At 50.7% G+C, this 18,148-nt stretch overlaps 1 protein-coding gene across 1 annotated transcript in view; it reads right to left on the reverse strand.

Annotated features, from left to right (window-relative positions):
- NDST1 (N-deacetylase and N-sulfotransferase 1) overlaps positions 1-18,148 on the reverse strand; it is a 50,472-nt gene that overhangs the window by 21,378 nt on the left and 10,946 nt on the right. The window contains 6 exon segments of the mRNA XM_017875768.1: positions 639-824; positions 1,505-1,659; positions 3,496-3,583; positions 8,234-8,418; positions 8,421-8,733; positions 14,777-15,676. Coding sequence (XP_017731257.1) covers positions 639-824; positions 1,505-1,659; positions 3,496-3,583; positions 8,234-8,418; positions 8,421-8,733; positions 14,777-15,289 — 1,440 coding nt within the window. The 5' untranslated portion in view covers positions 15,290-15,676.

Here is an 18,148-nt window from a genome sequence, read left to right on the forward strand (position 1 = left end):
ATTTTTTTTTTTTTTTTTTTGAGACAGTCTCACTTTGTCACCTAGGCTGGAGTGCAGTGGCACAATCTTGGCTCACTGCAGCCTCGATCTCCTAGGTTCAAGTGATCCTCCTGCCTGAGCCCTGCAAGTAGCTGGGACTACAGGCATGCACCACCACACCTGGCTAATCACCAGGTATATTTTTTTTTAGTATTTTTTTTAGTAGAGATGGGGTTTCACTATGTTGCCCAGGCTGGTGTGAAACTCCTGGGCTCAAGCAATCTGCCTGCCTTAGTCTCCCAAAGTGCTAGGATTACAGGTGTGAGCTGCCACGCTCAGTCAAGAAAAAAATTTTTAAACAGCAAAAAGACTGTAACAGAGCCCTGTCCCATGTCCTCATCAGAAACCTCTTTCGAGAATGCTCACTATTCCTTGATCCTCTGTCACAAAAGCTAAGAAAGAGCTCATGAAAGGGGCCGGAGTGGCAGCCCAACTTCCCTGGGACAGAGAGCCTCAGGTGCCAGAGGAGGCAGCAGAAGCTGATCTGCAACCCCTGAGCCAGCAAACCAGAGCCGTGCTTCCCAGGACAGCGTGTGCACACACCCGACAGACTGTGCTCTCCATTCTGCCACCTCCTGGGCTTCCAGGGGCCCACTCACCATGATGCCATTGTGGATGAAGCCACGGCGGTAGCGGGCTGGCTTCAGATGGGGGTACTCCTCTGTGCTGGTCACGCGGATGCTCCACACCTGCTTCCAAGCCTCATACAGCTGCACGTGCACAGGGTACACGCCCGAGTGGTGGGGCGCCACTGCATACCCCATGTCTGTGGGAATGCCATGCTCCTAGGGAGAGGATGACCAGGCCAGGATGAGCATAGGGGTCCTTCCCCTTTGGGCCTTATTCCCCCTTTGTAGAATGGGAGAGAGAAATCAGAGGCTAGGTCAGCAGGGTCGCTGGTCTGAGCCTTCATGGTACAGATGGAGAAGCTGAGGCCTGGGAGGGCAAGGAATGTGCCCAGAACCTCAGTGTGGGCAACTGGCAGAACTGGGATTAGAACCCAGGTCTCCTGACTCTCGGTCCGGTGCACATGCCTCTAGCACAAAAGACTCAAGTACCCTGTAGTAAGTGACAAGGATGAGGGCCTTTCCTGCCTTCTCTTCATTCTACCTAGCACCCAGGGCTCGTTCCCTCCTCATTGAGCACCTCTTCCAGCTTTCCAGAGCCTCCCATTCTAATAAGAGCTTGGGCGCAGGAAACAAACGGCCTGAGTTTAAGTCCCATCTGGACCTCTTAGTAGCTGATGTGACCTCCCTGAGTCTTGGTTTCTTGTCTGTGAAGGGGTTATTCTCCTGAGGCTTCAAGGAGACAGTGGTTATAAAGGCAGCTCTCCCTGGGCCCTGGCCCAGAGGTGTTAGTAAAAATCCATCACAGCAGACTGCAAAAGCAGCAAGAGGCCAGCAATCTGGACCTCCAGCCCAGCCCTTAACCCGCCCCGCTCTGCCCTGTAGGGAATCTTACTCACGACAGCGAACTTCTTGTTCAAGGCCATCTGCTCGGCCAATACGGACTGGTTGTGGAAAAGGTGGGGCTGCATGTGGCTCCACATGTGAGGGAACCACCAGAACTCCTTGACATACGACAGCAGCAGATCATCCCCAGCATCCTCAGCATCGGTACCTGCAGCAGCACAGGCAGCTCAGCCCCGCCCACTGGGCCATGAGGCCCTCTAACTTGGGCCTGTGCCTGGGGATGGGAGCACATGGCCACAGTCCACTCAGGAGCTGCCTGGAAGAGTTATCTGGGCTACAGCACAGAAGCAGACAGAGCCCCAGCCCAGAGCCCTGAGTTCTAGTCTAAAGTGTGCCCTTGACTCAATGGGGGACCTTGGCCAAAACTACCTCCTCTCTAGATCCTCGGGCCCATCTGCACAATTCGGGGTCTGGAGTCAATAATCTCAAGGGTTTCTTCTACCTCTGACATACCTGCTCTGATTCTATTCCAATGATCCAAATCAGGTCACTTGTCTTTCATCTAATGATCTATGGAAGCTCTTTGTATATATGCAGGATGTTTGACCCTCTGTCTCAGATGTATTACTACAACCACCTCTGATACGCTAAGGGTTACGAACATAAAAAACAACCAGGTGCCGTGGCTCACACTTGTAACTCCAGCACTTTGGAAGGCCAAGGTGGGAGGATCGTTTGAGCCTAGGAGTTTGAGACCAGCCTAGGCAACATAGTGTGAGGCCCATCTCTACAAAAATTTTTAAAATATTAATAGCTAGGCATAGTGGCATGCACCTGTAGTACCACCTACTCGGGAGGCTAAGACAGGAGGACTGCTTGATCCCAGGAGTTCAAGGCAACAGTGAGCTATGATTGCACCACTGTACTCCTGCCTAGGTGACAGAGGGAGGTCCTGTCTCTAAAAATAAATAATTTCTTTCTTTTTTTCAGACAGAGTCTTACTCTGTCACCCAGGCAGGAGTACAGTGGTGCGATCACAGCTCAATGCAGCCTTGCATTCCTGGGATCAAGCAATCCTCCTGCTTTAGCCTCCCGAGTAGCTGGTACTACAGGTGCATGCCACCACGCCCGGCTAATTTTCGTATTTTTAGTAGAGATGGGGTTTCGCCATGTTGACCAGGGTAGTCTTGAACTCCTGACCTCAAATAATATGCCCACCTCAGCCTCCCAAAGTGCTCGGATTACAGGCTAAGCCACCATGCCTGGCCAAAAATAAATAAAAAATTTTAAAAAGAATATAAAAAATGCAGACCACCCAGGATCACTCCTATTTGGCTTTGGGGCTATGTTGCATATACCCCTCCATCTGCTGAATTACTGACTAAAATGGTTTTCCTAGAATTCAAGAGAGGCTGTCTCACTGAGGCCTGGGCAGAAGGCAGCTAGAGGAAACGGTCACTGCAGATGACCAGCTCAGGGGCTGTTCCTTCCCGCCCAGTCCCTGAAGGACAGCAGATGAGGAGAGAACAGTAAGTGAGAGAGCCCCAAAGAGGAAGGAAAGTGTGCACCAAGCAACCTAGAGCCCTCACCCTCAACCCTTAGGACTCTAAAATAAACCCAGGACACTGGTCATCTAAGGTGGGGCATACAATTACAGGGCATCTTCACTTTCTATGCTACATGTTTCTGTAATGTTCTTAAAATTCAACCAGCTTCTTTCATAAGCAGAAATAATACACACAATTTTGAAAGATAGGAGGGAGAGGTAAGAGGGAGAAGATGCCCCACCCAGGCCAGCACAGCCCGAAAGGCCAGGGAGGGACAAGCAGCTGCTGTTGCTGCCACTGCTATTGTCCCCAGATGGCCTCTGCCTGGGTTGTGACTGCTCTTGTAGGCTGTTGGCTCCAGGGGGGGCAAAGGGGTCACATCTGCCCCTAATGTGGGCCAGTAAGCCCAGCTGCTGCCCTCGTGGATGGATGCTTTGAGGGTTTGGGTGCTGAGGATCCTGGTAGTTGCTAGTGAGGGCAGGGGCAGGTCCACTTACCTGTGTGGAAGAATTTCCCTGAGTAGCCCAGGTTGAAGGTGAAGTTCGGGATGTGTGCGCGTAGTTCGTTCTGTGTGTCAAACAGAGCCTAGGACAGGCAGGGGAGAAAGGAAGGAGTGAGGGAAAGCCAGGAGCTCCCTGCTCCTCCCACTGAAGGCAGTAAAAAAATGTGGAAGCCCCTTGTTCAAAAATTATAAAGAATGTCAAGGACGGCGTGGTGGCTCATGCCTGTAATTCTAGCAGTTTGGGAGGCCAAGGTGGGTGGATCACTTGAGGTCAGGAGTTCAAGACCAGCCTCGCCAACATGGTGAAACCCAGTCTCTACTAGAAATACAAAAATTAGCCGGGCATGGTGGCACGAGCCTGTAATCCCAGCTATTTGGGAAGCTGAGGCAGGAGAATCACTTGAACCCGGGAGGTGGAGGTTACAGTGAGCCAAGATCATACTACTGCACTCCAGCCTGGGTGACAGAGCGAGATTCCGCCTCAACAAAAAAAAAGAATGTCAAGAAGGCAACAGCAGGCATTAAACCAGGTAATGGGCTCCCTCTGAGCATGGGGCTCTGTGTGGCTGCACAGATCACAGATACCCTTGAAGCCAGCCCTACGCTGCCTTCCCCCAGGCCTCTGACAAGGGAAAACCTAGACTCCCACCCAGCTCTGCTACGCGTCCTTGAAAAGGTTTCACACTCCTCTAGGTCTCGGTTTCGTCAAATATAAAACAGGGATGATAATATCTCCCTCATAAGGTTCTTGGAAGAATCAAGTAAGATAACCGCATGTATCCCAGCTATTCAGGAGGCTAAAGTAGGAGGATCGCTTGAGCCCAGGAGTTAGAATCCAACATGGATCCAACTATAAGACCCTGCTCTAAAAAGATTAAACAATTTTAAAAAAGATATTGTACGTAAAACTGCCTGACATCTGGTAAGTGACGAAAAATGGTGGCCAATGCTATGTCTGTGGTCACCGCCGCTGTGAGCCTGTGTCTTCATCTATCAAATGTGGAGGATTTCTCCTTGCTGATGGAATGCAAAGCTGATATTAAAAGGGCCATGACCTTTCCAAGGATGGGACACTGTGCACCCAGCAATGCAGTCCTCCCATGCGCCACGTACCCAGTACTTTGCAAGCCAATGAAGGGACACTGACACTTATGAAACAAACATACAGGTGTACTCTGGGGTTAGGACGCATGAGCCACAAAGCGGCTCAGAAACCTGTAAGAGCTGCCGGGCATGGTGGCTCATGCCTGTAATCCCAGTGCTCTGGGAGGCCGAGGCGGGCAGATCACCTGAGGTCAGGAGTTCAAAACCAGCCTGACCAACATGGTGAAACACCGTCTCTACTAAAAATACAAAATTAGCCAGGCATGGTGGCAGGCACCTGTAATCCCAGCTACTCGGGAGGCTGAGGCAGAAGAATTGCTTGAACCCAGGAGGCAGAGGTTGCAGTGAACGAAGATTGTGCCACTGCACTCCAGTCTGGGCAACAAGAGCGAAACTCCGCCTCAAAAAAAAAAAGAAAGAAAGAAAAGGAAAAGAAAAAAGAAACCTGTAAGAGCCAGCTATCAGAGCACTTTACAAACTAAAAGTCCTGGCCCTCCCCAGGCAATGCAGCCACCACCAGCATCTTGCCAGGGCCGTGCACTGCCTGGTGGACATGCATGCTCCAGCTGTGTGGCCTTAGGCAGGTTACCTCAGGTCCCTGAGCCTCAGTGCCTACCTCTGTAAAATGGGACTCAGAACAATACCCACCTCACAGGGCTGCTATAAGGACCCAATGAAGCAATGCCTAGAAAGGGCTAAGCACAGGGACTCACCAAACCCTGAATAGGCAGCTGCTATTGGTATTATTTAAATTGTGCTGTACAGCCAGTACTGTACAAGCTAATGAGGCGACATTCATGTCTCTGAAAGAAGGGCTCTGTTGTAGGCTGTGCTTGGGATTAAAGAAAAAAAACCAAAAAACAACAAAAAAAAACTCTGCCCTTTCTGACTCACAAAAATGTTTAAGGCAAGTAGGATTATGGCTGGAGAAGCACTTTGCAATCTGAACTGAGCTGAGTGCGTGAAAGATGGTGCCCCTATTTGTATTTTTGATTTGTATTTTATTTTTCTATTTCTATTGTTCTATAGAAATGGCTTCAGACTGCTATCATTCCTCTCACCTTAAAAATAGAAAAAATAGAGCCAGGTGCAATAGCTCATGCTTATAAACCCAGCACTTTGGGAGGCCGAGGTGGGCGCAGCGCTTGACTCTGGGAGTTCCAGATCGGCCTGGGCAACATGGTGAAACCTGCCCTCTACAAAAAACTAGCTGGGTATGGTGGCATGTGCCTGTAATCCCAGCTACTCAGGAGGCTGAGGTGGGAGGATTGCTTGTGCTCAGCATCGCTTGAGTGAGCTGTGATCCCGACACTGCACTCCAGCCTGGGTAGCAGAGTGAGACTCTAACTCAAAAAAAAAAAAAAAAAAAAAATTAGAATAGGGAAAATAAATGAGAGAGAGCTATTCAGGGCTTATAGGAAGACAGTGAGCCCAGAAGCCTGATCTCCTCAGGCTCAACCTGACCCTGGACCACAGTCTCTCCAGAACCCACTGGACAGGCAGCAAGAACCCAGGTTCTTGCAGGAGAAAACGAGCTTGGGCCACTGGAAGAACACCTCAAGTAGAACGCAAAGCAATCTACCTTGCCAGAGGCAGGTGGTGGCACTGCATGAAGACTTAGACAGGAAGGCTAAAATGTTCTTTAAACAGGAGAGCCTTTAAGAGAATGGAATCTCAGGAGGAAACACAACGCATAAAAGCAACCCAAAGCAGCACTGCTGGTGCCACTGAGGCAGAGCCTGGAGGGCTGAACCTGGCACTGAAACATCCCCCTATCCAGGCACCTATGGGAGACCCCTGGGGTACCAGGAAACAGCCTGAAAACCTCCCATTCACCCCATCTCATCATTTTATTGCTGAGGCTCAGGCATGAGAGGGGACCTGCCCAAGTCACCAAGTCCATTAGGGTCAAATTAGGACTTGACTCAAATTAGGTCTTAACTCCCCAGACAGTGCCTGCTCCCAAACGCCATCCATTCTGCTCTTCTCTAGAGGTGTAAGGAAAAGCAGAGTTCACTCCTGACCAAGGCAGGGGGATGAATGCCACCAGGAACTTCCTTCCAGGCCCCAAGGCCAACCCTTACCAGAGATTTTGAAATTACTCAGAAAAGTATTCCTCTTACAAGTCTCTTTTTAAAGCCTCCTGCTAACATCAAAGACAAGCCTGGGTTTGGTGTTAATATGTTTCTAACACTTGCTAATCTCCTATAAGAGAGGACAGGCTGTCAGCAGACAGCAGAATGTCTCTAGAATTTAATCCCCCTGTTTTGTTTTCACTGGATTTATTGTTATGGTTGCCCTCTATTTATGGCAACTGATCCGGATTTCCTATTTACACTAGGATGCCATCTCCTTTGCAAATAAGTTTAAGTAAAATAGTGAGTAGATGAAAACTGCATTTTAAAGATTGTTTAATGGTCTTAATTTGTAGGCTCTTTGTCACAATGACAGTTCACATGTGTGTAAAATCTTGTGGTCTGCAAAGTGCTTTTACATAGTTTTGCTTAGTAAACACTTTTTTTTTTTTTTTTTTTTTTGAGACAGGGTCTTGCTCTATGACCCAGGCTGGAATGCCATACACAATCATGGTTCACTGCAGTGTCAACCTCCCAAGCACAACCAATCCTCCTGCCTCAGCCTCCCAGATAGCTAGGGCTACAGGACTACTACCACCACACCCAGCTAATGTTTTATTTTTTGTAGAGACAAGGTCTCCCTATGTTGCTCAAGCTAGTCTCAAACTCCTGGGCTCAAGCAATCCTCCTGCCTGGGCCTCTCAAAGTGCTGGGATTATAAGCACAAGCCACCACACCCAGCCAGCAAACCTTTTTTGAATTAAACACATGCATTCTACTGTCTACTTACACCTCAGTTAAAATCTGCCTCATGCATGATTCAAGCTCTCATCCTTATTTTAAGAGTTTTGTAGGCGCTCTGACATTAACATAAACATTTTAAGAGTTAAAATCATATTTAAATTAAAGGCGGATAAACAGCACTGTATAGCTCCCATCTTTGTCTGGATGTCTTCTTCCACAGATATTATACAAACTTAAACTCCGCACTCCAGATGCAAAATTCCTCTATATTCAGTATTCCAATACAATAAAGGTTTATTTTTTTTTTAAATTTTTTTGATACAGTCTCGCTCTGTCACCCAGGCTGGAGTGCAGTGGCACAGTCTCGGCTCACTGCAACCTCCACCTCCCGGGTTCAAGCAATTCTCCTGCCTCAGCCTCCTAAGTAGCCAGGATGACAGGCGTATGCCACCACACCTGGCTAATTTTTTTTGTATTTTTAGTAGAGATGGGGTTTCGCCATGTTGGTCAGGCTGGTCTCAAACTCCTGACCTCAAGTGATCCGCCCACCTCAGGCTCCCAAAGTGCTGGGATTACAGGTGTGAGTCACCATGCCTGGCCAATGCTTCAATCAAGTTTTAACTGATACTTGCTTCTAATAAGACAATTAATAAAAACCAACTGGCAGGATAGGAAGCAGGGTGGGACTGTCTTTTAAGTAACTCTCAGCACAGGTGAGACACAGATGGGGCACATCTGCGATGGGGCACCTGAAGGCTGAAGCTTGCCAGGCCCTGCCTGCCTTGCCCAGGCTGGCATCCCCGGTCATACCTTCACGTCCTCCACCTTCATGCGTGTGCCCTCCTTGCCCACAAAGATGTCATCAATGTCCACCAGGATGTAGCGGTCCAATGGCAGGGAGAGGCGCTTCCCTGTGAGGAAGGCCACAGCGTCCACGAAGACGAGCTTGTGCAGCCAGAAGTTCAGGTTGTTGCCAAACACAAACAGCACACGCGGATGCCATCATGCAGGCCCAGGTCCTGGACCACAGTGGCGTGCAGTGCAGCGTGCAGGCCGGCGTCCGCGCCCAGGTGTGGAATGGATTCGGATGAGCGCGTCTTGGCCAGCAGCACCGGCTCATAGGTGGAGTGGTTTGACTGGAACACCGTCCAGTCCTCACCGGGGAGCACACCCTTCTCCACCTCACTAGGTCGCGTCACGTAGAGCAGCGGGGACTTGGGGTTGATGCTGCAGTCCTTCAGGCCCAGGTTTGAGTGCAGGAACAGGGGGAAGCCCTTGAGCTGCGCGCTCAGCAGGCTGTTCTCATTGGCCTGCAGTCAATGGGGGGCAGGAGGGGGAATAGAACTGTCACATCCAGAACCCTAAAGGACACAGACTCTCACATGTGGACCATAACAGTGGTATCAATATTCACCAACATTCATGGAGGGCTCACCACCCTGGCCCTGCGCTCCACCCTGCACAATAATATACTCACAAACACACAGGACTCACTTACCAAAGTCAGGCACTTGGTGCTGTGCACTTTGCAGACAGGAATGCTGTTAATCCTCCAATGACCCCATGATGGAGACACTGCTCTCATACCCATTTTACACATAGGAGATGGGGCCTAGAGAGGCTAAACCACACAGAAGAAAATCTAGCAGTTGAGAACATGAATCCTGCTAGACTGCCTGACTTTGGGCAAGTTATATCACCTCTCTGTGCCTCAGTTTCTGCTGTAAAATGTGGCTAAGAACAGAAAATAACTCCAGGGATGGTAGAGGATGATCAGTATCAATACCAGCAAAGTGCTCAGAATAGGGCCTGTGGCATGATCAGAAACTGCTCATTCAGTCCTCATATCAGCCTGTGTATCCCACTTCACAGGTGTGGAAACCGAGGCTTGGAGGGGCACGCTGCCCTCAGTAGCACAGTGGTTGGCAGGAGCTATGAATCACTGCCAAGAGGTCGAGCCCTAGCACTCACACACCTAACCACCAGGTGTGGTTGCCTGGGATTTCCAAACTGGCTCTGGCCACGCAACCTTTTCTTCAGGAGACATCTTACGTGGATGCTAATGCAGACGCTCAAAGAGGAGGTTTCTGCTGGGGGTGCCCCATATGCTCCTAGCACTCCAGAGGCCACTCCCTCACCATGGTGCCTGCCTGGTCATTGCCATCAGTGGTGAAGTCTCTGCCTCCCTTCTCTCAAGGCATGCGGCTGCCCAGCTCCCTGGAAGTCTGAAGTCAGTGTGCCCCAGTCCCATCTTCCCTAGGCTCACAGCCCCTGTTCCTTCCTCACCCTCTCAGCTACCTGCCCCTGAATATGGTACAATCTGTCCTTGTTCCTGTGCCAATTCCATTCTGTCTTCCTGGCCTGACAAACTCCTGCTCATACTTCAAACCCAATGCATATATCCTCTTCTCTGCACTGGCCTCCCTGAGACGATGTTAAAGCCTCAGCTGGAGCATTTCTCACCTCAGCTGCAATATTATATTTTCAGCATTCTATCTCCCACCAGCCTGCAACCCCTTAAGTTCAGGGGCTATGATGTTTCACCTTTGGATCCCTGGTGCCCAGCCTGATACCCAGCAGGAACACACACAATTTACTGCAGAACTGGATTTTAAAAAGGAATAAAAGAGGAACAGCCAGCTCTCCAGTACCTGGCATATGACAGATGCTCAATACAGGTTTCATCTGTTCATTCTACAACTATTCACTGTGTCAGGCACTGTTTTAAGTGCCAGTGATACAGTGAGAAAAACAAAGACTTGGCCCCTGCTCTCATGAAACTTAAAATCAAGGAGGGAAGAGAGACATTCACCAAAATCACAGGAATAAATATAAAACTTCAGTGTGGCACATGCTACACAGAGGAGGTTCATATTTGTGGAACAGTAGACCACTGGGGCTCAGGAAGTCTCCTGGAGAAAGGGACTTTTGAGCTAACATTTAAAGAACAAATAAGCACAAACAAAGGGAAAGGTAGAGGCCAAGAATAGCAAGTGAAAAGGCCCTGAGGTAGGACAGGCCTTAACGTGACCAAGGAATAGCAAGAAGGCAGCAGAGTGAACAAGAGGGAAAGGAGGAGCTGAGGCAGTTAGGTCAGCTGGAGCCAGACCTGCAGGGTGCTGGAGGCTTGAAGCAGCAGCAGGAAGCCCTCAAAGACTCCATCAAAAGATGACAGGTTTCAATTTGCATTTTAAAAAGATCCATGTGGCTGCTGCATGGAGAGTGAGTGGGGCAGGGCAAAGCAAAATGAGTTTGGAGGGGGAGATGGGGTCACGTGTGGGGCCCCAAGGAGAGCTACTCAGAGGGCACTCACAGGGGCGTGCAGGTGAGTGGTGGGGGCGGGGTAAAGTCTCGGCTGAGCCTGTGCCCGTTGCAGAGCTGCACTTGTCCAGAAGAGTGCCTTTCACTCATCTCCTCTAATTCCCAAAAAGGCTCTGCAGGGCCCTGGCCTCATAAACCACATTAAGTAGCCTGCATGTGATTCTCCAAACATCAAGGGTACCTCCCCACCCTGTCTTGAGCCAGCCTCGGGTGCTGAGGCCTAGCGCACAGCCCAATCCTCAGCTACCTCCCCAGCTCCAGGCTGCTCACGACTCCTAAGACAGCCCTGACCAAGGATGAGAACTACTTGGGCTGCGTGGGGACAAAAGCGGGAGGGCCCTGAGACATTTCAGGCCTTGTCCGTCGCCTGCTGAGGCCTAGGATGCCACACTGGACCACGGGTGCTGAGGGATCCCATTTCAAAGTCCCGACCCTGAGCTGACTGCCAGGTGCTGGCGGCTCAGTCAGCTGCCCAGCCATCCAGGAAGGCAGAAAGCCAAGTCACTGATGGCCTATCCATTGGCAATGAAATGAACCAGCCAAGAAGGGAATGGAGGGCCTCAGCACCGAGAGGCTGGCCTCACTGCAGGCCTCACCCCACAGCACTGGAAATCCCTCTTGCTCCTCACCACTGAGTACCCACTCCGGAGACACCAAATCTTCCAATGGGGTCCGCCAGGCAGAGGGAGGAGGAGCCCTGATTAGGGAATACCGAGGTGGAGGCCAAGCACAGACCTCACCATTACCTGGGGGACCTTGGGAATCCCACATCTCCTCTCTGAGCCACAGGCTCCCTGTCAGTCCATTTGCTCTTATATTATCTCCTGTGGCTGAGTTAGAAACAACAAGCTTGACTGTCAGATCTTGGCTCTATGACTTACCACAGGTTGAGCATCCCTAATCTGAAAATCCAAAATGCTCCAAAATCCAAAACTTTTTGAGCACCAGTGTGACCCCCAAAGGTCATGCTCAAAGGAAATGCTTATTGCAGCATTCTGGATTTCAGATTTTCAGATTAGGGATGCTCAACTGGTAAGTAGAATGCAAGCATTCCAAAATCTGAGACCCTTCTGGTCCCCAGTATTTCAGACAAGAGACACTCAACCTGTAGCTATGTCATTCTGGACAAACCATTTAACTTTTTGAACCTCAGGTCCTTATCTGAAAATAAAGTGCCTACTTCACAGAATAGCTGTGAGAATTAGACATGAAATGCCTGCAAAGCACTGAGCTCAGTGACTGGGACACAATAAGTGCTCAGTGAAAGAGGTCAGGTAGTCCTTGCCAGACCCCTGCCAGGGTGTGTTTAGCTCCAGGTCACCTGGAATTTCAAGGATGAGGCATGACAGTGTCAGGAAGTAGGGATCCAGATGAGGGTGACCCTATTCCCACCCTCCAAGATCTCACAGGGGCACACATTGGTCAGGACCACAAGACAGACAGAGCTCTACCACCGCTGTATGCTGAACCTGGAGATAACAAAGCATGATATCTGCCATCTATTGAGTGGCTCCGGTACCAGACAATGGGCTCAGTGCTCCCACCCACCATCTTGTTTTCAACACAGACCAGTGAGGCAGGAGCTGTAATTGGCCCTGCTTTGCAGATGAGTTGAGCATTTTTACCCAAAGTCACTCTGTTTCTAAGTGACAGAGAGATCTGAACCTGTCTGGACTTTTAAGTCCCTGCTCTCACACTGCCCTGGGAATCCAGCATCAGTGGGAACTGGAAAATGAGTCTCCAGATCCCTGGAGCCCACAAACACTCCCCACTTGGCAAGTTCAGCACACAGCGGGGAAGCTGGTCTTGCGGAAAGAGTGGAAAGATGTACCTTGACCACCAGGGGGCATGCATTTGAGCAGAAAATCACAAGCCTCTGCTCAAAACCAATCATAGTCTTGTCCTAGGCAACAGGGTAGGAAGAGCACCAAGTCCTGGAATTACCACTGGCCCCACAGTGAGACTCTGAATGTGTCCCCACCCCTCCCTGGGTCTCCTGTTCACCTTCCGCAGAGCAAGGAATTGGGGCCAGACAGCACCCAGCTCCATTGTACCAATTATGCCCAATGACCACAGCCCACTGCCTGGTCCCCAGAAACAGTGGGAGCTCTGTGCACTGGGTGTGACCTCTGATGCCACTTTTCCTGAATAAATGGCATGTGATGCTCCTGGACTCATCACATCGTGGCTAAGACTAAGGCCTCTCGGGCCAGGCTGCTTGAGTTCAAATACCAGAACTATACTCATCAGAGGCATAAGCCTGGACACACTGCTTATCCTCTTTGCCTCAGTTTCCTCCTGTCTTAAATCAGGCTGCTAACCACCTGCCTTGGTGTGAAGTGTGTGAATCTGCATGACGCATGTAGATGGTGCATGTCACTGAGTGAGCACTCAAACACCAGCAGTCCTGATGCTTTTCAGGCCTGGGACTCTGAATAGAACTTAATGAAGTTCATGGCAGGAAAGGGTACAGAGTCCAAGAGAAAAGAGAATAACAGACAATGAAGATAATCTGACTTGATGTCATTGTAAAGCCATAAATCAGGCCAGCGTTCCCCTGAGGGCACTCTGTAAAAGAAAGTGTTTTGTGATCAAGCCAGTTGAGAACAAATCTCACTGGTTGCTCTACTGCAGGACTTCTAAGGGCCTTCAAATTCTTGGCTCACAATACCTTTCAGTGGCAGAGCTTCCTGCTGTATTAGTGTGTGAAAGAACATGCCATGAGAAACCCTGCAGGAGACAGGGCCCAGTGCACAAGCGCACCAGGAAGGCCTGGCACAAACGGGCACCCAGCAGCAGACACAGGCCCCTTCTGACCCATCTCCTGCTCCTCCTCTCCCGCTTCTCCTCTCCTGGCTCACACCAAGCAAGAGGCTGCTTTAGGACTTGTGCACTTACTGTCCCTTCTTCCTGGAAGGCTCTTTGCACAGAAAGCCACACGGCTCCTCCCTTCACTTATTTCAGGTCACTTTATCAAAGACGACTTTCCCAAAATAATGTCAAGCTCCCACCCCCACTGCCCTCTGTGTCCTTTCCCTGCTTTGTTGCTTTTTGTACTGATCACACCTGCCCCATCCTGTGTTTATTTGCTCACTGCCTGTCACCCACCCACTCCCACAGCACTGAAATGCCAGCTCCATGACAGCAGGGACTTTGACTACTTCGATCACCGCTAGCACAGGACCACAAACACTGTGAGTGCTCAGTAAATATTTGTTGAATGAAGGAACAAATTCCCTGCCACCTCCAAAGCATCCAACTAGAGTCCGAGCTAGTGTCTGTTTTCATCTTGCAGGTCAGACTTCTCTGACCACAGCCTCTGGATCCCCCGCCATTCCCAACCTCCCCACCCCAAGGACAGATTCTCTGTGACACCCTTTCTACAAGGACCCCAATCCCAGTGGTCATTCTGGGAGCCCCATAAAGCCCAGAGCAGCTCCCCATCTGCCCAGCAGGATTTCATTCTTCTCTTTCTCCTCATGCAAAATGGCTCTGGGTCAGGAGGTACATTAACGCCATACTCCACCACCACCAAGAGGAAAGAGCATGGGATAGAGAGCCCAAACTATCCACGTCTAGGTTCAAATCTCGGCTTCTCCACTTACAGGCTTCATAACCTTACATAAGTAACTTAACCCCCAGAGCCTTGGTTTGCTCATCTGAAATATGGGTGCACACGCCCTCCCTAGGGGAGATTGCCTTGACAGGTTTTGGGGCACCTAGCAGAGCATGCCCCTCTGACTTCACACTTATCCCTGTGGCCTCCTTTACACAAGCACCTGCTATGTGCTGGACCCCATGCACAGCAGATGATCCCCCTGGCACGCTCCCCTAATACTTACAAAGCACTTGCCAGGCAGTGGGCACCACATGCTCCCAGTGCTTTACATATACTCACTCATTTAACCCTCCCAACAACCCCGGGAGGTGGGTGCTACCATTACACCCACTTCACAGATGAGAAGTCAGGCACTGAGCTGTGAGTCTGGAGAGGGGACTCTGAACTGCTCAAGGACCCTGCTTCTTGTGTACCTTGAAGAAGCCAATGATGCCCACGCCGTAGGCCACACAGTACTTGTCCAGCAGCTCCCGGTTCCAGGCGTCCAGGTTGACATACTTGAGGATGTTCTCATAGATGATGAGGGCGAAGCGGCCACGGCCCTTGTCAGTGAGCGTGGGCATGTCACCCTTGCCCGGCGCAATCTCTGTGCGGTATTTGAAGCGGCTGGACTCCAGGATGGCCACCACCTCCTGGCCTAGTTGCGAGTAGAGGCTCTCCACAAAGACCAGCACCAACGGGTCCGTGCGGGAAGGGGTGGCTGCCTGCACAGGCTTGAGCGGCAGCAGGCGACTGGGGGCCACGGGCGGCGGGTCCCCGCAGTCAGGCTCGGGGGCATCCGCCGAGGGCTCCAGGCCTCGCTTCCAGCCATATAGGTAGTAGGCCGAGATGAAAACACTAAACAGGCAGAAGACGAACAGCAGGAAAAGGACAGCCTGCGGGGACACGTGCCGACACAGCCTCCGGAGGCATGCCAGGGCAGGCATCCTGGCCTCCGAGACCTTGGCCACCGGAGGCCCGGCCTGCCCTGGCTACCCCAAGGCCCCACACAGGAGGAGACACGGGAATCGTCCACTGACCAACAAATTCACAGAGACTTAGGAAGCAAGGCCCTTGTGGGGCACTGGGAGTGGAGGATCTGGGCCCTCGGTCCTTCCTCCCAGCCAGGGGCGCAGTCCACAGGCTGGTCACGCTCCTTCCTTCCTCCGCGCCCCTTTATGTCACCATGGCAAACCCCCGCGTGGTCCTGTGCAGAGCAGAAGTGCCCCAGGGCGTCAGGGCCTTCTGGGGGTGCAGGGCAGCAGGCCAGAGGACACTGGGCAGGCCTGGGGGTGCCGCATGCCGCTCAATCCGTGAGGCCCACAGGACTAAGGCTGTGGAGAGTGCAGAGAACAGGAGCGTCACGTCAGAGTGTGGGCTTCAGGGTTCAGCTAACTGTGGACACACGGGAGCTGACCTAAGAGTGCCCAAGTGCAAGTACGGCTGCTGAACCAAGGTTGCATGATTTGCAGCAAGCTCTTTAATATCTCTGAGCCCCAGTTTCCCCACTTGTAAAATGGGGCAGACAATAAATAATATGAACCCATCTCACGAGGGGCTGGAGGATTAAGTCCAACAATGTTTGTAAATGACTTAGAGCAGTACCTAGCATATGGTATCCACAAATGGGAGTTGCTATTTTTGATCATTATCAGAGTCCAAGACTAGGCCAAGGAAAATCCAAGAGCAGGAAGGATGGGGAGAGATGATAAACATTTGCACAGCCTGGGAACTAGAGGTAGAATTCTAAATCACGACTGAATACCACATCCTCACCATATTCCATTCCCTTCCTAACCCGTTGCTCTCTTTGAATGAGCCCAGCAGCCCCATCTGATAGATGGAAAGACTGAGTCTCCATCTGAGGAATGAAGGCTCAGAACGAAGCCAAGCCGGGATTCATTAGCGGGCTGTGGGGCATGTGTGACTTATCTGTGTGAGAAGGCCCCAGGTGACCATTACACCGTCCGAGCATCAGTGAGCTCATCTGTAACACCAGCACCCCCGCAGCTCATGGCTGTAGCTGAGTGTTAAGCAGATGTGTCTGAGGAGCTTGACACAAGAAACATCGCAGCTGTCATATTTGCCCCTCATGTAACCAGGCCTCTCTCATCCTCGGGGTACGTACCCACAGGTGCACACAACAGCCTAGGACAACAGGTGACCAAACAGCCTTCCTGAGGATCGCTATACTGCCACAGGATGCAGAGGGGAGGCCTCCCCTGCCCCGGACTTTCTGTCCACCCAGGCAGCCAAAACTCTAGGTTCCAGCCTCCCCCTCAGCCTGAACCCCCCGCACCCAGGCCATGCCTCCTGGACTCATCTCACTGGAAAGAGTTAATGAAGACCCACATACACGACACAAAGGCCCCAATTCTCTCATCCCAAACAGCAACCCCAAACACAGCCTTCCAGTCTCCCTTAAATAGTAATGAAGTCACAAAAAGTGAGATTTCCCAGCAACCTAAGGAGCAACTTTCTTTTCTTTTTTTTTTTTTCAGGCAGAGTTCACTCTTGTTGCCCAGACTGGACAATGGTGTGATCTCAGCTTGCCACAGCCTCCACCTCCTGGGTTCAAGTGATTCTCCTGCCACAGCCTCCTGAGTAGCTGGGATTACAAGCATGCACCATCTCGCTCAGCTAATTTTGTATTTTTAGTAGAGATGGGGTTTCTTCATGTTGATCAGGCTGGTCTCGAACTCCTGACCTCAGGTGATTAGCCTGCCTTGGCCTACCAAACTGCTGGGATTATAGGCATGAGCCACCACACCTGGTCCCCAAGGAGCAACTTTCTATCAGTCACAGCGGCTCAAAGCTAGCAGGAGAGTTGCCCAGGTCTAGATGGAAGGTGTAAGAGCCAGGGCTAAAGAGGCTGGGGGCACTTCAAGGCTTGAGCCCACCCTAGGGGGTAAAGATCTTTGAAATGCCTTCCAGTCCCAAGACCACACGATGTGCTCAGCATGGGTACAGCATGCCTCAGACCCAACAGCTGCACTTCCAGGAATTTATCCTAGAGGTATTACTGCACAAGTGTGTAAAGATGTCTGCACAAGAACACAAATCCTAGTGCTGCTTATAACAGCAAATCCCAAACAATGGGAGATTGTATTTAGGAATTATAAGACAAGGGTCGGGCGTGGTGGCTCATGCCTGTAATCCCAGAATTTTGGGAGGCCGAGGTAGGCGGATCACTTGAGGTCAGGAGTTCAAGACCAGCCTGGGCAAATGGTGAAACCTCATCTCTACTAAAACTACAAAAATTAGTCGGGCATGGTGACAGACACCTGTAGTCCCAGCTACTCAGGAGGCTGAGGCAGGGGAATCACTTGAACCTGGGAGGCGGAGGGTGCAGTGAGCCGAGATTACATCACTGCACTCCAGCCTGGGCGACAGAGCGAGACCCCATCTAAAAAAAAAAAAGGAAATTATAATACAAGCATCACGATGAAATCCTAGGCAGCCATTTACAATATGTTGAAGAAGGACATGTACTGACATAGAAATATAATTACCATATATATTGTCAAAGTCAAAAACATCTATAAAACAGTTTGTACGTGTGGTCACAATTTTGTTAAACATTTTTGTGCATAGGCTAGAAACTGGTGCTAAATGCAAAAAAAGAAAAGAAAAGAAACATTAACAGTGATTATCTCTGGGTGATTTTTATTTCCGTTTTTTGTTTGTGAAATGAGGAGGTGACTAGGACAACAGGTCTGGTCTCAGCTCTGCCATGATGCACTGTGTGACCCCCTCTGGGCTTCCTGCATGTTAGAAGGGGGTTGGGACAGGTGATCTCTGGGGTC

Source organism: Rhinopithecus bieti, unplaced genomic scaffold (assembly GCF_001698545.2).
Source record: "Rhinopithecus bieti isolate Rb0 unplaced genomic scaffold, ASM169854v2 scaffold_7673, whole genome shotgun sequence".
Taxonomy (NCBI): domain Eukaryota; kingdom Metazoa; phylum Chordata; class Mammalia; order Primates; family Cercopithecidae; genus Rhinopithecus; species Rhinopithecus bieti.